Below are 22,745 nucleotides of genomic sequence, written 5' to 3'. Positions count from 1 at the left end.
CACCTCACATTTAACATCATGAGTTGGGGGGGTTCCTTACCTCCCTCCTGCCACAGAGACTGGAAGTCATTTTCGTGTCCTCTTTAGGAAGTGCTTGGATTCAGGACTTTATTCCATTTAAAGTCAAGACAAAGGAGACAATGTTCTCAACTAACATTTAATGGGTGTTACTGTCTACTTTAGAATAGTCATCGCAGCTGACTTTTATTGAGTGACATTTATTTCCCACAAATGATAGTGAACATTTATGGAGTGCTACGTGGTTCCCAAGCATGGCTTCAGGGGCCTCCTCTGTGTCACCTCATTTCTCATTACAGCCCTGTGGGGTAGGAATTGCCACCTCCAGCTCAAAGACTAGGAGTCGGAAGCACAGGGAGGGTCAGTAACTTGCTGGGAACACACAGCTGGCAGGTGCTGGAGACAGCCCAGGAAGGTGAGCACCGGTCAAGTCAGAGCAAACTGCAGCCCTGACTGTGCTCGTGTACCTCTGGATCTGGGGTAGATGATCAACTTTTCGTCTTGAGTAAACTGAGGCTTGGGATGTCTCAGGGTCTGACTGTTATCCCCTGGAGGACAGGATCCTGGATGCTGGTGGATATGGGGTTTGGTGTCATTACACTGAGGACCCTCTAAATAATCATTGCCTCTGAAAGGGTTAAGGAGAAAAATGTGGTCAGCACTTATCTGGGGACCCGTGGGTGTGGTTTATTTCCCTTTGCCATCTGTGTATCACCATCTTGTCTGCTGGTAAACAAGGCTCAGCTCTCAACACAGTTGCGGTCTGTTGTACGTTTTCCCTTTCTGGACATTCACTCTGAGCTCGAGGGTGCTGGCGGGGGAGCATCTGATCCCCGCAGACGCCAAGCCTGTTGGTGCGCCAGCTGTCCACAGGCTGGTGTTAGGACCCAGAAAGGACGCAGCAGCGAGGGGTATAAATAGGGAGGCAGAGCAGAACAAAGTTTGAGGAGAGAGCCTGACATCATTCCTTCCCCACCCAGTGCTGGGCCAGAGGCAGCAGGGCTGCGGCTGAGTCAGAGCAGAGGAGCCGGCCAGCGGGGGCGCAGGGACCCGCTCCTTCCAAAGTCGCCTTGCTCTGCCCACTGCAGGGTGCGAGAGGGGTCGGGTTCCAGGCCACGGTGGAGGGTGGAGCCGGTGGAGCCGGCCTGGGACCCGTGGGGGGAAAGCGAGCAGGAGGCCCGGGGACTGTCCCGCGGGGCTCTGCGCTCCCCGCCCGCCCGGCCCGAGCATTCTTGGTTCGGGTTTGGGGACCGGGAAGAGACACTGGGAGCTCTCCAGGACAGCAGCGCGTCACCCGCGGAAGAGAAGCAGGTCTTTTTCTCTGTGGAACTTGTGAGGATGTTGGTTTCCCAGGGAAGTGAAAGTTAGGGAGCGGTCTCCGCGGGGACCCTCGGGAATTTCTCGTGATCCCGGGAAGTCCGTGCCTTGGAGGAGTCATGAGGAAGCTGTGGCTCCGGCGCGGGCACTCCTGGCTGCTGCTGCTCTACTGCGCTTTCCAGGTGAGGGCCCCAGGGGCTCTTCCTGGGGGGAGACTCAACCTTTCTGCCTGTGGCTATCCCGCCACGGCTGACGCTCCCGTCTTTTGTGTGCAGGTGCATCGAGTCTGCTCCGGGTCACCGGCCCATCCAGGTAAGGGAGGGTGCTTCCTGCGCCAACCACCACCTGCCCTCCCATGTGGCTCGGGGATCCCCACACGGTGTGGCTGCTTGTCCCCGAGGCCAGCAGACAGCGGCCCTTCCGTGGTTCCCTCCGTCCCGTCCCCGCTGGCTGCCCTGCCCTTTGTCTCCTGGCGCTCTGCTCATCCTGGCGTCAGACCTGGGTATCCCCAGCCACGGCTGCCACCCAGAGGCCTCTGGCTCTTGGTCATTGCTACCTCACGATGAAGGGAAGGTGCACGCTGTCTGTCTGCTGTCCTAACTCATGCCGTGAGCCTTCATGCTGACTCAGGGCTCCGTCCTCTCTGTCCCCGTCCCTGCTGGGGCTCATGGTCCTTGGGCCGGTGTGAGTCCTCAGTCTGCACGTCGTCCCTGAGTGGTCTGGCCGTGTCGCAGGTGCAGGCATATGGAAGGAGGGGGCCCGGTGAGCAGATGCCACACCGTCGGTTTCCTGGCCATCTGTGCATGCGGGTGAGGAACCCACCGAGGTCCCTGAGCCCGTGCCCAGAGCCATGTCAACAAACCCTAACCCACTGGTGAGCAGCCTCTGCCTCTGAGCCCCGCCGCCCTGGCCACTGTCACCTGCAGCCCGGCCTCCTCCTGGGTACAGAGAGTGTTCTGGGCCACCCAGGTGCAAGACCAGGCCTCTGCTAGGAGCGCCGGGACCTCGGTCGTGGGGCTGGGCCTGTCTCCTTCATGACTGATCCAGCCAGGCTGGACGTCTGTTATGGCCCAGACGACCTGTTTCTGTGGCTGTGGTGCTGCCATTTCTCTTCCACCCACACATCCAAGTTATATCTTCTGTTGAAAAGGTGTGAAGGCCCTGAATTTCCATGAGCCCCTGTCCCCCAACTACAGTGCTCACAGGAAGAGATAAGGGCTCACACCGAGCAGTGTGTGTCTCCCTGAAGCTCTCGCCTTCCTGCTGGGGCCAGCTGTGGCTTCTGCTGGATCTCCAGTACACAAGAGATGAGAGGTGCCGGTAGGCAGATGGGGGCAAGGCAGCCCCCGAGACCCAGGCTGCTTGCTCAGTGTGGGCAAGAAAGCGGGATGTGGTCTGCAGATTGTGCCCTGGCCACATTGCATCTGCACATGTATCCACACACATGCACGTGTCCATACCCACCCACATGTATTTACATGTGTCCAAACCTGTCCAGACCTACCCACATGCATGCACACACACCTACCCACATACCCTTGACCCTCAGCTGCAAGGAGTGGTTTGAATTCAGTCTCTGCTCCAAGTGGAAACATTGCTCGTCTCACACTCTAACTTGGGGTGGAAGCTCACTCAGTCTCCTCCATAACTAGTGGCTTGGAAATGTGACAGTAGTGCAGATGAGCGTGGATAACAGTGAGCACGCAAGCCTTCCTGGAGAGCTGAAGCTGTTCGGCCCTCTTACCCACGTCCATGCCCATGGGTTCCCTTCTTGTCTCACTTCCCATGTCCCAGGTCTCACCTGTTCCCTTCGCCACCACCCTGCTGATAGTTCATCACCTGGTCTTCCTCCCTCCTTCTCTACCCTAATGACAGAGGCTGACGCACCTGGACACGATCGTGGGTGTTCCCTTGTGGACAAGACCCAACTGCTTGTGTTTTCTTCCTCCTCCCCTCCTTCCTTCTCTCTGCATTTCTGTCTCTGTGTCTCTATTTCTCTGAGTCTCTCTGTATCTCTATCTCTGTGTCTATCTTTGTCTCTATCTCTCTCTCACCATCTCTATCTCCCTCTGTCTCTCACTGTCTCTGTATCTCCATCTCTCTGTCTCTATCTCTCTCTGTCTCTGTCGCTCTGTCTCTCTCCGTCTCCCCTTATCTCTCTGCCCCATCTCCTCCCTCCCCCACCTCTCTGGTCCTTATGCCATCTACTCTCTCCACATTGTGCGCTCTGCTCACCCCATCTCCAGCAGAGAAGCCCTTGCCCCTGACAGTCTGTGTACACACCGGTGCCTGGAGGCCGCCCTCCTTCAGGCTTCTGGGGGTGAAAGTCAGGGCCCAGGGGGGAGCCCCACTGAGGAGAGCCTGGCCCAGCACCTGTCAAGGGCGCCCCTCACAGACCAAGAGCCGTGCAGGCAGCCTGTTCCTGAAGGGGGAGCATTTGCAAACCCTTGGGATGCCTCTCTGTGAATTGCAGCCTTGAAGTCTAAGAAACTCAGAGCGGCATATAAAGGTGCTAACATAATGGGTGCTCGGACATAGATTCTGTGGGGTCCTCACAGGGTCCTCTTAGGGAGCCCACGCTCTCCTGCAGGCAAGCAGCATATCTTCCAGAGAGAGCAGGTGCTTGGCCTGAGCTCGCCAGGCAGGACGCGGTGGTGGCTGCGGGAGCTCCCGCGGGCTCAGCCATGTGAGGGGACTCAGGGCCACGAGGCTGTGGTAGGTGCAGAGTGGGAGGTGTGCACAGGACTTCGGGCAAGCCTCCAGGAGGGTCCTGTTTCCACTGTGGCCACTCCAGACTGCCTTTTTGAGGTCCTGCTGGGACTCACAAGCCTTCCCTGCCTGGCCGTGACCTAGTGCACCGCCCCACACACAGGGGGTGCTTGGCCGGTGTTGGCCTGACTGTGCACCGCCAGCTGTGGGTGAGCGGAATCGGTGAGGAGGGCCGGCCTGCCCCATGGCAGCTCCTGGGGGCATGGTCATTGGCCTCATCCATCCACACTAGCCCAGGTGATGAGGTGTTTGCCAGATGTGTGTCTCTACCGCATAGATATTTAGCTCCGTAAAGAATTGAAAGACAACTTTAGATCACTCTGTGCCTTTGTATTATCTGTGTTTATCTATGACTGTGGGCTGTCATTCTGGAGAAGGGTTACAGCATTAAACATCTCCCCTGGCCCTAGGCTGCCGAGTCCTTTCTCCTTTTGGAGAGTAGCGCTTGGGAGCCTGATGCTTGATAATCCTAAACCCATAAATGGCATCAACCAAGAAATTGCCGGACATTTAAACAGTTTACCAAAATGTCTTTTAAATAGCTTCTCTAATGAGGAAAAGGAACCTTATAAAACTCCGTTATCCAACAGTTCCCTGGCCCCAGGGCACACGGAACAGCTGGTTCCTGCCCAACTCTGGGAGGTCAAGATAGCTACCCTCGTGGCCCTGTTTGCAGGTCTGGGAGACCAATGCCAATGGTGGTGGTGGTGTAATTCCCTATGGTCCCTACTAGATTTTCTCTGTGCAAATCAACAATTTGTTCCTTTATTTACATATATATATATATATATTTTTTATTGAGGTATATAATTGACATACAACTTTATTTTAGTTTCAGGCATCCAATGTAATGGCTCGATATTTGCACATGTTGCAAAATGATCACTACAATAGGTGGGTTAATGTCTGTCACCACCACAGTGCTGTGTGGTCTGCAAGGGATGGTCAGAACCAGTAAGCCTCAGTAGAAACGTCATTCTTCATCTTCCTAGTGCAAAGAAAAGTGTTTATGATGGAATTTTAAAAAATAATATCTATAGTCTATTGAATAAATGGAAATTTGGCCAATAGAGATTTTTGGGGTGTATATAGTTTCAGAATTATATGTATATATATTATTTCTATGTTTATACATTCATTTATTCATGATTGCATTTCATCACCCATTCTGCCTATATTTTTAAAAAGATTAATCACTAAGAGTACCATCTTGAGGAGAATCCAAGTGTCTGGATTACACAGACAGGCAGACACCCCCGCTCTAGGCCTGGTGTTAGACGTGAGAATGTGGTACAGATGGATCAGAGAGTCTGACACAACAAATATATTAACAAACAAAAATATTCAAATAATAGTAAGTGCCATGGGCAAACAAGTGAGGAGCTGTCAGAAAGAGCTGAGCGTGGTGGTGGCTGTCACCTAGGCTGAGGCTCCCACGGTAGGGACACTTGTGCTGGCCGTGAGAAGAGCATTCCAGACCGCAAGTGTGGTGGGCATAGCAGGCCAGTCCTGTGCAGCCGAGAAAGATGGAGCGGAGCCAGCTCAGCAACAGATGAGGATCAACTTACCTCCACAGTGTAGACATCTATTGAATGGAGCCATGGGATTCTGGGACATTCTTCCCTACAGCTTCAGGGGATGAGGGTTCCTGTTGGCTGACACCAAGAATGAGTCATAGGGAAGGGGTGGGCATGCAGGATCTGGAGGAAAAGTTGATGACAATAAAGGGAAGTTTTTATTAACACTCCTTTGGAGCATCAGCTCTCCTGTTTCCCTGCTCCTCACCAACCTGAGTCCAAGACACATTGCATAGAGATGAGAATTATTTCTGGAGAACTCTTTATAACTGGGTGGTTTAGGCTGGACACCCCCTCCCCCTCTCTCATTCTTCAGGGTCAGAGGTCCCAGGATGAGCCATGTCATCACTAGGCTTGCTTTCTTGTCTAACAGACATGTAGTCTTTATCTGGTGGAAACCAGGGTGCTTGTATAACCTGGAGATCTCAGAAGGTCTTTCTTATTCCCAACAGAATGTGATTTGCTTGTTCTGATGACACTTTTAGGGCCATGGGTTGTTTATGTCTTAGGTTGTAAAGGGGGACCTACATGTAGAATTTCGTTCCTAGGCACATCTTGTTAGCACCATGCAATGTTTTAATTAAAATAATCACCTTAGTTGCTAACATTGAGATTTGGGGAGACTTCAAACAAAGAATCTGCAAAATTGGGGTTTCTGACTTCTCTCTAAAAGTGGAAGAACTGGCTGGCTAGGCACACCTCCCTGCAGAGCCACAGTGACCCGGTCCGAGAGGTTCCGGTCCTCAGACAGGACACATGCTTCCCAGTGGGCCCCAGGTGCAGCCCAGCTCCTGAGCCCCGTGGCCCAGCAGCAGCAGCTCCTGTTTCCAGCTCCTGCTGTGATTCTGCTCCACTGGGCCTGCCACGTGGGTGACCTCGTGAATATTCTCCCCGGCCCCTGTGGACACTTCAGTCTGCAGCCCCTCCTCTACGTATTTCCAGTCTGTCGGGCCAACTTGCTGGAACAAGACTGGGCAGTGCAGCAGGGCCTTGTGCTAGTCTGGAGTGCGGTGATAACAGGATAGCAGGCCCTCTGCGGACCCCAGCCCCCTTCTCCCACAGATTCTTGCTAGCATGGGGGGCTTCCTGTGTGAGCAAGACCCTTCAGGGGGGACCACCCCCTTCGCCTCTTGTCAGCTTTTCTGCACAGAACAGGTGGTGGCTGGTTGTAAATGGGCTAACGGGGAAGGATTTACCATCCATAGCATTTACTTTATCACAATGTGTGTTGTGATGATATCACACCTGTTCTTTGCACGATGGATGTCATTCCCTCTTCTGATCCCCCCTCTCCGCCCCCACCTGCCCTCAATGAATTCAATAGCAAGTCAATGATGTTTCCCATCTTCAAAATGAATATCCTACATTTTAGGGGGAAAAAAGCATAGTAGAAATGGAAATGAGTATTTTGATTTTTACATTTCAGAGTTTCAACGTTGCATTGCTAGAGGAGGACCTAGCAGATATCAGCTTGAGGCACATGTCTTCAAATTTCAAGTTTTTAAGGGAATACATGTCCACATATTTGAAAAGAGCAGAAATACAAAGGAATATAACTCTTCTTACATCTTACATCCAGTTCCTCAAGTTCCTCACCACTAAAATACTGCCATCCATTCCCAGGCTATCTATGCAAATCTCTCTCTCTCCCTTCCCATTTCTTCCCTTCTTCCTTCCTGCAGAATAGTTGCGTTTTCTGCAAGTAATTGATACTAACTCTTTCTTTCTCTCACCTTGATTTTTTGACAACACAGCTTAAGGAACATTTCACATCAGGACAGGTGGATCAGCCTGGTTATTCCTAGTCACATGCTGATCCATGATGTAGATGTTCTGTACTTCTCACCCACCCCCTCTCCTGATGAGCATTTAGCCTGTTCACACACTTTCGATACTATAAAAAAAATCCTGCAGCCAATACCATTGTACATAGCTCTCTGTTCCTATGTGTGAGTCTATCTCTAGAATAGACTTCTAGGAGCTGAGTTACTAAATCAAAGTGCACTTAAAATTTGTATACTCATTGATGTACTGCCCTCCGGAAAGGCTGTACTTTCCACCAAAAATGTGGGAGAACTCGCTGCCTTACTACATCTGTTTGTCAGTCGGCTGGGTAAGCTGGGACACGTGAGCTCCTTGTCACTTTAACAGGCCTCTAAAAATTATGAGCAAGGTTGAACATCTTTTCATAGATTTAAAAAATATTTTGCATTTCTTTTTTCTAGAACTGCCTGTTTATCTCCTTGGCCCCCAATGTTCTGTTGGTTTACATTTTCTTAATAGCAAGAGTTTTAATTAATGCAATAAATTTAAAGCAATTTTTAAAAAAAATCAGTACATTTCTGTCCTCATATTCCATAAACATCACTCCCCAGTTTAATGTAGCTTGATTTATTTTTATGTACAGAAATTTTAAAAAAATTACATAGATTTATCACCTGATTTCCTCAGAAGCTTTTGTGTTTTATTTTTATTATGTTTAAGGTTTGATGCTTCTGGAAATTGTTATGGTAGAGGGTGAGTTAAGGATCTTGTTTTTTTGTAGATGGCTAGTTGGCTCTGAAAGCTTCTGTTGAGTGTTTCTCCTCTGGTTTAAAACACCACTTTTATCATAAACTAGATTCATATGTGCTTGGGGGATATTTATGGGTGTTTTCCATTGAACTGTCTATTCCTTTGCGGTGCTAGATGGTCTTTGTCAGTGTGACCTCATGACAGGTCTTACTCTGTGGGAGAGCTGGTCACCCCCTTCACCCTTTCCTAGCTCCCTACAGGCTTGTTGGTTATTCTTGCTTATTTCATTTTCTAGATAAGCTCCATAATGAGCTTCCTCTCACACAGCATCTCTCAGCATGTTTACAACAAATTTCCTCGTGTTTATATATGAATTCAAGTGTTGGTTGGCATTCTTATGATTTTGAGTTCTCTTTTCCAAAAATAGCTTAAACAATTCTTCATTTATTCAAGGGTTCTTGTACCTCCCTCGGTATTATCTTATTGTTTTCTTGGTGAGAGTTTTGTATGGCTCTTATTCTTTAGGACTTAAATGTCTTCTCTTTGTGGGCTGCATTTACAAATGAGAACTTTCCTTCCATTCTGTTTTTGTGTTATTGTTTGAATACAGGGAAACTATTGACTTTCACACATCACATCTGTATAAACTTCCTTACTCGCTGCTTTCATGGTGTGTTAACAAGTCTTCATTTACCAAATTCTTTCCTTATTTGTAAGGATGTTTCATTTTTTCATTCTCTTTATTAGGCATACCTCATTTGAAAATAATGTTGTGTTATCTCCTCTTTCAACATTTTTTTTCTACCATGTATAACTCAGAGACTACTTTATTTTTACTTCTTGATGACCTGGCAGACACTTCGGGTGGTTGATGATCATGTAGTCATCTGGGCCATTAAGTCCACTTTTGCAAACTGATCACAGAGAGCTGACCCGGGAGCAGATTGGAGTCAGGTGGGGGGCTGAGCACATGGGGGTGTGGTGCCCCCAGAGACTGTCCCCAAGACCCCACCATGGAGCTGGATAGGGGCAAGCAAATAGTTTGCAGGGTGTGGAGTGAGACGAGCAGAGTAGGACACAGTCTATCTGCATGAAATCATGTCTACTCAAAGTACAAGGGTCATAAAGGAAATCCTGAAGCAGTTAATTGTTAGTATGTTGGAAGAAGGGCAAGAAAGAAAGGCCAGGAGCCATCCTGGGGAGACTTGGGGTGAGCCTCATGTCAAACCACCCAGTGGGGTGATCTCTGAAGAATCATCGGCCCCTCATCTCTACAAATAGGCAAACAATATCATTACCTTATAGGTTATTGTTACAATCAAACTAGGAGTTGTTTGTCAAAAGCCTTACACGATGTTAGTAATATTGGTGCTGGTTTCTCCCTCTTTTCAAATCATTTTAACCTTATTTCTTTCTCTCAAGTGATTGTATAAGGTTATAAAAAAACAGTTATAAAGCAATCATAGGATAGTGGATACTCTTGCCTTTCTCCTGACCTTAATGGACACGCTTCTTGTGTGGCCCCTTTATGCCTGGTGGCTTTTGTTCCCTGTGGTCAGAGATAGCTGTTCTTTCCTATTCATCACACTTTATCCTGCTAAGGAAGTATTCATCCATTTATAATTCATTAAGAGTTCTTTTTTTTTAAACCCAGAGCGTGTGTTGAATTTATTCAAATTCCTTTTCTTTTCTTTTCTTTTCTTTCTTTTTTAATTTATTTTTTATTGGTGTTCAATTTACTAACATACAGAATAACCCCCAGTGCCCGTCACCCATTCACTCCCACCCCCCGCCCTCCTCTCCTTCTACCACCCCTAGTTAGTTTCCCAGAGTTAGCAGTCTTTACGTTCTGTCTCCCTTTCTGATATTTCCCACACATTTCTTCTCCCTTCCCTTATATTCCCTTTCACTATTATTTATATTCCCCAAATGAATGAGAACATATAATGTTTGTCCTTCTCCGACTGACTTACTTCACTCAGCATAATACCCTCCAGTTCCATCCACGTTGAAGCAAATGGTGGGTATTTGTCATTTCTAATGGCTGAGTAATATTCCATTGTATACATAAACCACATCTTCTCTATCCATTCATCTTTCGATGGACACTGAGGCTCCTTCCACAGTTTGGCTATCGTGGCCATTGCTGCTATAAACATCGGGGTGCAGGTGTCCCGGCGTTTCACTGCATCTGTATCTTTGGGGTAAATCCCCAACGGTGGAGGTTCCTCAAATTCCTTTTCAATGAATCCCACGGTCACTGTGATATTGTCACTCCTCCCTCCATTGACAATGTGGAAGGTAAGCCGCTCTTCCCTCTTAATGGTGATTTAACATGTTTATTCTTTTCTTTCCCCGAGGGTTTGAGATCTTGGCTTCTGCTTCCCATTACTGGCCATTGGAAAATGTGGATGGGATCCATGAACTTCAGGATACAACTGGAGGTAGACATGGGTCGTGAGAAATCCCAGGCCCAGGAACTGGTGGTTTGGGGTTGGGGGGATTACGGGAGATGGACGTGGACAGCATCCACCTCGATGCCAGGACAGTGGAGATTAGCACACACTGTGCAGTTTCCCCCTAGTCACTGTTAACCCAAAGTATTTAACTAGAACAGTGATATATGTTTATCATTGAAAGACAGAACTTATGATTCGAAATATTAACGTGTGTGCTTCCCCCACAATAACCTTGAAGTGAAAGCAGCTGTTTGGAGCTTAAAGCTCTGCAGATTGTGGTTTAATCTACCCATGAGTCTAGATTTACGTTTTCTAGGTGACGAAATGGGCATTCTCTCCAAGCCTGCCAAAACAGGGGTCGCTCTGAGTCTAGGGTCAAAGGGCGTGCCAACCAGGACTAACCCGCACATTTGTGAGGTCATCGTTTCACTCACGGAGGTACTCCCACTTACCACTCAGCTTCTGCACATGTCACTGGTGGCTCCCTTGAAAAGACCAATATCACCTGAGATGCTCCCAAGCTCCCTAAGTTCATGGAAAATACAGTCCCTATCTGACTGAATTCAGACACTTGCCATAGGGAGAAACCTCAGATGCCCCTGAGCACTTTCTCCCATTCCAGCAAGAAAATTTTTTCCCATTATAAGTTTTGAGAGACTTGGGATAGATACTTTTACATTTTGCTTTTTATTTCCTTATTGCTCTTCATTATGTCAGATGGCTGACATACACAGCAACGGGTTTACTGTGCAACCCATCCTAGCACATGCTCACATTGTGTCTCTTCTGGTTCTGTGCAATGGAGTTAAAAAAAAAAAAAACCCAAGTGCTGACTACTATGCTTCCCATAGAAGCACACTGCATTTTCCTTACCCCTGTGACTCAACATGCTGCTGTTAAATTGCTGCCTAAGATTCTAAAATGTTTCCTTTAAAATTTGCAAACTGAGAAGCATTCTGGCTGGAGTCTGGGCCACTGATGTCCTCAGAGTGAGGGCAGTGGAGGAGCAGGGTCCTCCAGGAGGGTGGAAGGCCAGCCTGGGGCACTCAGCTTCCCCTTCTGCCCGCCTGCGTGTGGGAAACCATGGTGGCCATGAAGACGCGCCTGGAGTTCCATGTTTTCTCTGCATGGTCTGTGCTGCAGGGATGTAAGCTCCCTGTGGGAGCCATTACATGACCAGTGCAGGTTAAAATGGACTGCGCCCTCCTCATTACAATCTCATCTCTCTTCTCGGGGCCTTCATTTTAAAGCCTGTGAAAAGTGATCATCCCAAGTGGAAACTCATTGTTGAGTAAGTCAACAGGACACAGCAACTAATGTTTTAGTAGTTATTTCAAACAGTAGCTCAAATATATTCCTCTCCTAACTTCTCAACACAACTCACTGTTGTGATCAAACCAGCAACTTTTGGTGTCTTGAACACCTGTGGGGAATTTTCATAAAGTCATATTGTCACTGGGACACCACCAGGTTGTGGCTGAATTTTGTTCACCAGTGTGTTGACTTCCCTGGAAGCTCAATGTGTTCATGTGTGTCCTAGAACACGCGAATGGTGACGGCATCACTGCAGTCCCCTGGATCCACTCTCCATGTCACAGTGCCATGCTGGCACATTTCAGTTCCATCACAGGCTCCTCAAGAAACAGAGAGAATAGGATCCATCGGCACATTTTCCTGCTGGGGACAGTTGAATGGCTTTGGAAGCCACTTCGTGCTCTCGCAGCTCTGTTATTTGTCGCTGAATCCTCTGCTGTTCTGTCCATGTGTCGTGATATCATGCCATTGCCTCCGTGCTGCGTTCCCAGCTCACCAGTTGTTGTGACATCACCACCACGAACCGTCCTGTTAAGGCTGTTTTATGGCTGAGCTCAGTTCCATATCTCTCAACTAAGTATCTGAGAGGGTACTTGGATACAGCAGATGGGAACCCACATTTGTGGAGAAAGCTAGCAGCTGTTGCGCCCTGGTTTGGGATGGCAGGCCAGGGCATTGGCCAGGATGGCATCCAGTGCATGGGAGAGGCAGGGGGTGGGAGGGAGGTGAGTTGGGAGAGAAAATCCAGGGTACTTGCCAGGTGAGAGACCACTTCTCAGTGCGTTTCAAGTTGAGAGATATGTCGGTTCCATTTGTCGTTCACGTCACTCATTTGTTGTGCTTTTTCTTTTGTTGTCCCACCTAGTGTTGCGAACCCACAACCTCACTGTGCTTCCTTCCCATAATTCTACCTTTGTTCGTACCAATGACTCTGCCTACTCAAATTTCTCTGCAACCGTAGGTGAGCACTTGTATACTTCCGTTCCATGTTCTGTGGAGTTTGGATCTGCCATGAGTCTCGAGGCCAGTTTGATTTGATCCCATATGAATTCACTTTGTCTTGGCTGGTGAAAAAGCATATCCCCAAGGACACAGCCCAAGACCCAGGGTGTTGGAAATACTGCTTCCAGCTAGGTCTAGAGGTAGTGCCACCGATTGCAATGCATTAGGAGGGGCATGCAAGCTTTCACCTGATCAGCTGCTTTTTTCAGACCAATACAGACATGAGATATTTTCTACAAATAGAAATTATTTAGATTTTTAAATGGAGTAAATTCTTTGGAGGAGGAAAATCATACCCTTTGAATGGAAAATTAGAGCTGATTTAAAAATACTTCACCAAAAATTTGATCTCTTAAAAATATTAAAATCAGCATTTTTTCTGTATCTGGATTTTTAAAAAAATTATTATAAAACACCCAGTAGAGTCAGGGTTAAATTACTATCTTAATAACCTCAGAGCCCATATGTTTCCTATTTTTCCTACACAGCTCAAAGTAAAAGAGCTGGTAGCTACTGTGGCCTCTACCCCAAGCAGTATAGAAAGTGAGTTCAGATAATTCAGGTGTCATGCCTTCAGTGATTTTTAGCACAGCACATAATCTGATTGCTCTCAGATGCAAGATGTTTGGCTTCCAAAATTACCTTTTCCAGTCAGACAGCCTTGTTGAGGGATTTATACAGCTTAACTCAGTTATGCAGCTGTTAATTTTGCAATAAATTTAATTTTGTAACATATAGTCCTCCCCAAACAATAAATAAGATAAGCAAAAAATAATGAGTTTAAAACAGTAAGGAAGAACACTGAGGCCCTTTGAGTGGGTTATCCACTTGACAGTGGTTGTTGGAAAACCTGAGTCATGGTAGCTGTCAGGTGCAAAGAGCTCAGTTAGCCCTGCTGTACATCTCCTGCTGCTTGACAGCTCAAGGGCAGTGGGCATACAGAAGAGCAGGTATCTGGGTGACTTTGACCCCAATGAATAATAAATACCTAATCACACTTGGTTTTTATAGTCTTCACTTATCAGTCCTGTAAACCATTTACCCTACACTCACACCATCAGGTATGTTTGCCATGGGAATGGGACCAGACAGAAGATGGATGGAGCAGCGAGCACCCCCAGGGGGCCCATGGCCACTCTGCCTGGAGTTGGCAGGCCCACTAGGACTGAGGCGTGGCTCTGGGATTTTCTCCTAGAGTCCAAACATGAGTTCTTTCAATATTGTAGGTTCCCACACCTAGGAATGGGGGCTTCCAAGGAGAACTCACAGGGAGAGAGAGTTCAGGCGTCTCTTCATGTTCAAATACATACCTAAGTGTTTCACTTAGAGGATGGGAGGGAAGGGCCCCTGAAACATGTGGATGGAGCTGAAATTCAGGACAGTAGAAGACAGTAGAAGATTGTCACTGCATTGCTCCTGGAAAATGTTATAGTTAGAGTGTCTTTACAGTATAGCGCATATTACATACAGCTATAGTAGCCACTGATGATAGAATATTAATGTTATCAAATTATTCAATATTCACATTATCTTGTTATACTATTTATAACTAGTACTAGATAAATGTTAACTATTAAGCATTAATATTAGTATTATTATATATAATATTATAAGGACAAATAGTACAGTACATTGATGTATATGTTGTTTCTAAGTCTGACGCGTTTTTAGATGCAATCTTGGACGATTGCTTACACATGACGCTGTCGCTCTTCTTATGTAGACATCGTGGAAGGGAAGGTCAGCAAAGGCATTTACCTCAAGGAGGAGAAAGGAGTCACCCTTCTCTACTATGGGAGGTACAAAGCTTCCTGCATCAGCAGCCCAGCACAATGTGACCCTGACGGTGAGTGATACGCTGCTGCCTCTGGGCGCTGGCAGGTGGGGATGGACCTTGTAGCTGCAACAGCCTTCGTGGACACAGAGTGGGTGGTGGGAGGGAAGGCAGAGGTGGGGGTGCAGGTGTCTAGGATTCTAACCAGAGCTATGTCCTGGAGACCAAGCATTGAAATACTGTCTCTCAGAGACCTGAGAGCACACTATTTAATTTTGTAACAACAACAACAAAAAAACCCTGCCATAGAAATAGACGCAGTGATGTCATATTGGGACTTGGACGGGGCTGTGGCCTTTGTGGGGAGTAAATTGGTGGTGTGGCTCCCACCACGTTATTTCTGGCTCTGGGATGTTGACGGTGGGCCTGGGCAGGGCAAGCCTGTGACACTCCTGCCCTGGGCTTGTTTCTTTTATCTCAGAGCTTTGGGGGGCAGTGGGTGGAGCCCCCACTGCAGAGGGCTGCAGGCCCGTGGTTGGAAGAGTGTCAGGGACACAGCACATGTAGGCAGCAGAGGAGCTGGCATGCATGTCTTTTCCCCTTTTACCTGTGAAAAGCAACCTGCTCTCTAGTATCAGAGGTTCAGACAACAGGTATTTGTGCCACATCTCAAACCTCTCTGAAAAGTTGTTGTCTGACATCCAAATCAGCTTCAAGCCTTCAAGTTCCATTACTATGGGCAGAGTAAGAATTTTCATTTGGGGGGAAAAATAAAGAGTTTAAGGTAAGCCTGTCTGAAAGTGAAGGCCTTTTGGGCATCCAATGGCTTTCTCAAAACAGCATTGTGGTGAACTTGTCCTATACAGTTTTGGGGACATATGGACTTCATTCCAGGAAAAACAAATGAAAGCTTAACAAGGCAAAAACATGCTGGTGTGTGTGTGGGGGTATGTTTTGGACTTTGTAGAACCCAGAATTTCAAGAAATGGTTTTGAGGTCCAAAACCATGGCCAGGTTTACAAACCAATGTTTGAGCCATTCCAGAATTTGGATAGCCCTATAAACACATCAGGCTTGTTTGTTTCTCTAAATGAGTAACAGCCCGGGCTCAGCTGTGGCCACTAGGAGTGCCAGCAGAGCTGGGGGCCTGGGGGCCTGGCCCTTGGGGAGCAGCATCTCTCAGGGGACAGGTTCTCTGCTGCTCTGCCCCCCCCCAGGGGGGACTTAGATTGTTCAGGAGGTGGGCGGCGTGGGTCCCCGGAACTGTGATGATGCGGGCATTGGGGACCACTAACCCTCATGGGGCCACTGTGATGGGACCGCAGAGGGCATCAGAGTTCTGGGAAGTTTTACCTGAACACCAAGACCACAGACTCAGGACCCTGGGCTGGCTCCAGCCTGTGACCGTGTTTGGCTTGGCAGGCATGGAACTACAAAATGTTTAACTAGCTGCCATCTCATGGAAAAAGAGAAAAGTTTCATGTAAATATATGGATTTCCAGTTTCTCTTGAGAAATCACCCCTGCCTCCCACTGACTCTGGTTAGGCAACTGCATAGCGCACCCCTTCATCACGGACACTGCCCCCCAGGCTGTCACTGGCTCCCTGGCCCTAGCAGTCATGGTGCCTGCAGGACGCAGAGTGCGGTGAGAGCATGGGCTCTGGTCCCAGCTCTCATTCCGTCTGCGGTGACCTCAGGCAACTGCTTCACCTGAGTCCGTGTCTGTCAGATGGGTGAGTGTGGGCTCACAAGTCTGCTGTGGAGCTGGAAGGAGCCCCCCTGCTCCTGGCAGGTGCAGCCCAGCTGTGTGCAGCCCCCTCCGCAATGGCCCCCGAGTGAATATTTGCAGACTTGGCTCCTCTCACCAGGGCCTCTGTCCTAATGAGGACCGCAGCTGGCTTGCTTGGAGGGAACCCCTCCATAGGGGGGCTAACCCACAACCACGACCCCACGTTATTGATTGCTGATGATGTGACAATCACGGGACCATTCTCATTACACATATTTGCTCATTTCATCCTTAAAAAAAAAATGAGACAAGAGTGCAGGGTGGTAGACAGAGCTGCGGAGTTTGGCTTCAGGTCCCTCTCCGATAGCGGCTTCTTGTGTGCTGTAGTTAACTGGAGCCCTTCAAACCATCACGTGGCCACTTTCTTTACAGTATGGCCAGATGTAAAGTGAAGCCAGGAAGCCTTACATCACCCTTGGCTTCCGGAGACAGTGCTGGCATGAGGCTTCGTGCAGAAACAGACGGAGGTTGGACATTTCTTGGTCTGTCCCCCTTTGTCTGCATTTCAGTTTCCCGGAGACGGAGAGGCAGGCATCCCATCTGAGGACCACTGCGTGCACGCCTCCGCGTGCGCCCTTAGCTCGAACGGGTTTCCCCGCAGCTGGCGCAGCTGGCAGGAGCTTGTATTTCTGGGTTCCAGAAAAACAAGAAGCGAACAGGGAAGGTCTGCCCAGTACTTTCCACATTAAAGTCTCTGAAGCGCATGGAGTGTGTGGGATGATTTCAGGTGACACCAGGCAATTAAAAACATTAATGGTTATGTTTTTGTCTGAACACAAATAGCTCATCAGAAATGTGATTTTCTAGATACGATTTAGGATGAGACTTCAGTACGTAGTGAGCTTTAGGCATGGGCTGACTTCAAGAAATGACGTCAGTAACGATAGGGAGGAAGGGAGTGGTCAGGTGTAAAGGTTGTGAGTGACCAGAATGCGGGAACCTGAGATGTGGGGTCTTTCCAGATCCATCCATCCCCTCCTCCTCCACACATTTGTCTCTGTTTCTCTGGAGTTTTTTGGTGGTGACAGTTAGTGGGCTCAGACTTATAGTCCATTACTCTTGTGATAAAAACTAACATTAAAATAAAGAGAGACCCATCCATCAGGTCAACTATTTTTATATTTCTTATTTCCAAATTCTCTTGTGGTCTCCATTCATGGTTTTGGCTGCTCTTTGAAGAAAAAAAAAAGAGGATGCTTTTAGGAGCAGAGTTGAAGTCTGAGCTTTTCAAAAAAGGACTAAACGCCTGAGCAGCTGACCGCCAGCCCTGCACGCCCTCCACCAGGCCGCCCACCGCTGCTTCCTGTGCCCATGCCCACTCCTGCTGGACCCGATCTCCATCTGTGCTCCACCTTCCTGCATTTTTGGCAAACACTCCTGCCTCTTGGCAAATGGTGCTTTCTCAGGAAGTTTTTCATGGGCATCATGTGTAAACTGGGGAATGTTTTGAGGCTATTATGAGGGGAAAAGGCTATTTGGATGCCTGGCCATTCTTGAATGTGAACCTAAGGAAACACAGTCTGTGTTCCTTCAGGATGAGGTGTCTGTCCTTCATTCCCCACAACCTGCAAGGGCACAAGTTGGGAAACTCAGTGTAGGGAGGGAGACTTCCTGGAATGTTCTAGCACCTGGTCTCACCCACCCGTAGACCTTGAGGGCTCAGCTCAGGTGTTACTTCCAGACAGGTGAGTCCCTTTGTCTGTGCTCCCCTGGCTCGCTACCGTGTTCCTCTCCAGCATGCCTTTGGCCCATGAGGGCCTGCTCACCATCCATCTTTCCTAGCGACAGCAGCACAGTGAGGCCAGGGACTGTGTCTGTCTTGGTCACCACTGTATTTTTGGGGATGAAAACCAGCCTCATAGATGCTTCCTACGAGTCGGTGAGCAGATACATCTAGTGGGGCTTTTGAATGTTTCCATCCCTTCGAAGGCCTCTCTGTTCTGATCTTTAGATGTTGTCTCTGATCTTGGACCAAATTCCACCTGGGGTGACTTCTATCCATTACCTCTGATGCCAGCTCAGCTCTAATCACATGGGCTGCTCTCAGGAAGGACATCTTCCTGTTTTACTCATCTGCTTACCTTGGCTCCCTGTACATATGCCCCTCATTTTCTTCTTGTGCACAGAACTTCCTCTGCTTGTAAACACCAAGTTGACCATGAAACCCCATCGTGGCAGGTGGAAACCCTCAGCACTCACATTCCCTCCTTCCTAGCTCTGAGGTGACTTCTCCTTTGTATGAGGTTTCTAAATCCAAGCAGCTGTCAAAAAATATCTGAAAATATCTGAGATATTTGCAGAATGGAGTTTCAGGAAAGAAATTTCCAGAGAGGTCTGGCGGATGCAGGCTAGGCATGGATCCAGCTGCCGTCTTCCTGGGATGGTCTGGGGTTACAGGGATATTGGAGCATGAGTGGATGATCCTCAGGGAAGCATTCATCTGTACACTCAGGTTACAGATGGGGGAACTGAGGCCCAGAGGTGAGCAAGACCTGTGAGAGCAGCACACTGACTTAGTGCAGTGAGTCTCTAAGTATTGTTTATGGACTACGGGCAGCAGGGCCACTTGCGGAGATGTTGAAAGTGGAAGTTCTCAGGCTCCTGCATTCAGGATCTACTGAATCCATTCTGTGGACAAAGCCTTGGAATCTGTATTTGTAGCCGGGACCTCCTGGTGATTCTCTTGGATCCTGTCCTCAAATTGGCTACAGCTGACCATCCCACAAATGTGTTTTATTTGATAGCATTATGTTGATCCTCTTGGTTTTTATATATTAGCGAATTTTCTAAACTGTTTTTAGCCAAATATCCCAGCTCAGTAAATTTACAGAAACAGCCTCCCACAGTGCTTTAAATGTGTTTTTTTTTTTTGTATTTAACTCCTGTATAAGGGAACATTTCAGTTAAAAAAATCTATACTTTTGACTTCTCTTAAAGAAAGTCAGAAAATCCAACAACACTCCTGTGTACCTGGCAGCAGTTGGTTGGAGTCGAGGGTTGTCCCTCAGATAGGTCATACTCTCTTGATCTTCTTGGTCCCCAGTGCTCCTGCTGCCTCCTGGGCTGAGACTGAAGGGCAGTTGGCACATGGCACTGTGGCTTGTGCTGTCTCTCTCTGAAAGTGGCAATGATGGGGAGATGGAGGAGCTGAAGAGAGTCCCACTGTGCCAGGTGTGTCAAGAAGAAGCTAGAGAGAGCCTTTTCTTGGCCCATGGGCAGAAGTATTTGATATGGAAAAGTCTTGCTCTGTGAAGCAGCATGGTGCATGTTGAAAGCACACAGCCCGAGCTTCCTTTATGAAACCACCTGGTTTTCTTGCTCATGGATGCAGTTCTCCTGGCCGGATGGGCTCTGTCATGCACACTGGAGTCCAAGAGACACTGTCTTGCTGTGCCTCTTCTGTGTCTCTGCTGTGTCTCTCATTCTGTTCCATCTCAGATATCCCTGAGGATGGAAATCCTCCTCAGTCACCTAGTATCTGAGGTCCAGATTCTTCACCGCTATGACCTTCAGCTCTTCTGTTTTACTCTTTGTGGTGTCATCTCTCTCACCTTCTTTGGCTCTTACTTCTCATCTTCTAATTATGGAGCCAGAAAAAAAAAAACCTCATTAGGATATCGTGTTGAATATTCACTGTCCTCACGTTCTCTTGGTGCTGGGTCAAAGTCAGATGTGAGGGAAGACACTGCACTCTGGGTCACTGAGTCGCTACCTGTTAACTTCCCACCTTAGGAAAAAGACCTCTTGTATTTACAGACAACCATACATAGCTGTACTCTTTCCTCTTCAGTTGTTCTACGCGTTTTGGGATCAATTAGAAAGTCTTATGAGCCATTCTCTTTATGTTTTTAGGCACATGGGTCTCCACAGTATTGAGAATTACTTGGAAATTGTACCAAGGAAGCTTGCAGAGCCAGACATACTTCTATCCCCACAGTTTTGATGTGGGCAGAAGAGGGGCATACTGATCTCTTTAACTCAGCCTACGCAGTGCCAACTGTGGAGTCAGTGTAGCAGTGAGGTGTGACGGTGTCTACACCAGAGAATAAGTCCAAGGCAGGGTCATTGACTTTAACTGGTTTGGGTTGAATGATGCAATTATTTACATTTCCAGTAATGATGGAATGTCTTTTAGGACCAATGATTCTTAAGTTTTTAACCACTTTTATAATTTTTACCCACAAACATGTACCACCTGAACTATTATTATACTTAGTGTTTTTCTTTAAATTTCACCTGCTTGGATTTAATTAAAAAAGAAACCATGTCACCCCCATGAATTGAAAACCAGTACTAATTCCTGTAAGTGGCAGTGGGCACCTGCATTACTGAGTTCTACTTGGATATCACTGCCCATCAAGGGCTTCACATTTGACATGTGGCATTTCTTTGCTATGTGGGGATTAGTGATTGTTCTTTACACTCTGATGGATTGTCTCTTTGTTGCTGTCAGAAGAGCAGAGAGAAACTTGAGAAAGGCGCAGCTTCTTACACTGTGATTTGTGTTGTGTCAAGGCATGTTTCTGTACTAAAATTCTCTTGGAGCAAGTGTCCCAGACCCTAGGGTGTGCAATTACCAACAATGTCATTTTAAGGGGCCCTATGCTGAAACATGGGATGAAGATTACATTTTAGTGTCTTAGGAGATCAGGGTTTGGGATGGGAGATGGCAAACTTGTGGATCAACCATCACTGGGTGTCGGGAGCTTTCCCCAGGTGAGCCAGAAAACCCAAACTTGTCAGACTCATTCTGCTCCCAGCCTGTGCTCTGTGGAAGTACCTGGCAGGTGTTGCCCCGTCCAGGAGAGGAGAGGCTGTGGGAGCCCTGCACAACCAGATCCTCTCCTGCACAACCACGTTTCAGGAAAACCCACCAAGAACCCAGTAGTTGGGAGGTCCCCTTGACATCCTCTGTTCATGTGACAAAGTGACCAGGGCCTCAGTTCTGGGAGGCCTCTCTTACCCTGAAACCGGGAGAACATGCAGCTCACCTGCCTAGGGTGTGCTGACAAACTGAACCAGCCAGAGCTGTTTAAAGACCTTCCTGACCTCACAAAGTCTCTTCCTCTTTCTAAATACCTTTCTATTTAGAGATATCTGTGGATAAACAGCTTTGTAAAAAGTCACAAGACAGTTCCCACATACCCTCTGCCCATTTCGCTGGTGTGGTGAATGAGGACTGTGAGGGTCCTGGATTGCGTGTGACCCTGGTGTAGCCTCTGAAGCGGCAGGAGGGCAGAGTCCAAGACAGACATTCGCAGGTGGCTCTGAATGGGGAGCAAGGGACCTGAGCCAAGGGATGCAAGCGCCTCCAGAAGCGGAAAAGGGAGGGAACACGTTCTCCCCTGGGGCCTCTGGAGGGAAGGCGGCCCTGCCATCACCACAAGTTTAGCCTCATAAGACATCTTGCCTCCAGAGCAATGAGTGTTGTTACAAGGCTGTACACTTGGGTGGGATTTGCTGTAGCAGCCCTGGGAGACCCGGGCAGGCATGCAGCCTCCTGTCTCCCTCTGAACCTCGGCACAGGTACCAGACCCAATTCCCTCCTGGTGCTTGTGCCTGGCACCTAATTCTCTGCTTCTCTTTCCCCTCCCCCACCACATGTGGCCAGAAAACCTATGTGAGTCGGGTTCCTTCTACGCATTTTGGTCCCTTCCTTGTGGGAGAATGCCCACTCCTTCAGATCTCAATTCCAAAGCCACCCGTTTGGGGAAGCCACTCTTAGTCTTCAGGCCACTGGATCCAGGTGTCACTGAACAGACTCCATGTCTGTCTGTCTGTCCCTGCCCTGCATGGCAGTTAGTGCCAGCAGCCCGGGACCTTGTGGGTCTGTGTAGCCTTCTGTAGGCAGATCCTTGCTCCTCGTGTCTGATGTCATCAGCCACCAAATAAATATCCGTGGAAGGAAGCACTGAGAGTATTGCCATGGACTGAATGTGTCTCCTCTGTATTCATAGGTTGAAGCCTTGTCCCTAAGAGGAAGGTGATGGAAGTGGGCCTTTGCAAGTGGCAGGATTGGGGGAGGTGGGACTAATGCCTTCTGCGAGCATACCAGGAAGGGCCATGGAAGAGGACCCTCACCGGGGTCCAGCTTCCAGGAGGTGAGAAGCTCTGGAGGCCGCCAGTCAGTGTCTTCTGCTGCAGCACCGAGATGGGGCTTCTCTCAGACCAGAACTTGGCACTGTGGGGACAGTGGGTGGCACTGGACATG

The 22,745-nt window shown here is 48.3% G+C and overlaps 1 protein-coding gene across 3 annotated transcripts in view; it reads left to right on the top strand.

Annotated features, from left to right (window-relative positions):
* The first annotated feature begins 751 nt into the window (after positions 1-751).
* ADGRD1 (adhesion G protein-coupled receptor D1) overlaps positions 752-22,745 on the top strand; it is a 122,516-nt gene continuing 100,522 nt past the window's right edge. The window contains exons 1-5 of one of the 3 annotated variants that reach the window (XM_038574712.1): positions 752-1,517; positions 1,611-1,647; positions 10,556-10,639; positions 12,834-12,929; positions 14,694-14,816. In XM_038574712.1, coding sequence (XP_038430640.1) covers positions 1,455-1,517; positions 1,611-1,647; positions 10,556-10,639; positions 12,834-12,929; positions 14,694-14,816 — 403 coding nt within the window. In that variant the 5' untranslated portion in view covers positions 752-1,454. The remainder of the gene's footprint in view (positions 1,518-1,610; positions 1,648-10,555; positions 10,640-12,833; positions 12,930-14,693; positions 14,817-22,745) is intronic. The other 2 variants (XM_038574710.1, XM_038574711.1) reach the window with 2 other exon arrangements.

Source organism: Canis lupus, chromosome 26, assembly GCF_011100685.1.
Source record: "Canis lupus familiaris isolate Mischka breed German Shepherd chromosome 26, alternate assembly UU_Cfam_GSD_1.0, whole genome shotgun sequence".
Lineage (NCBI taxonomy): Eukaryota > Metazoa > Chordata > Mammalia > Carnivora > Canidae > Canis > Canis lupus.
Note: the sequence above shows the minus strand (reverse complement) of the source record. Positions and strands in the feature narration are given on the sequence as shown.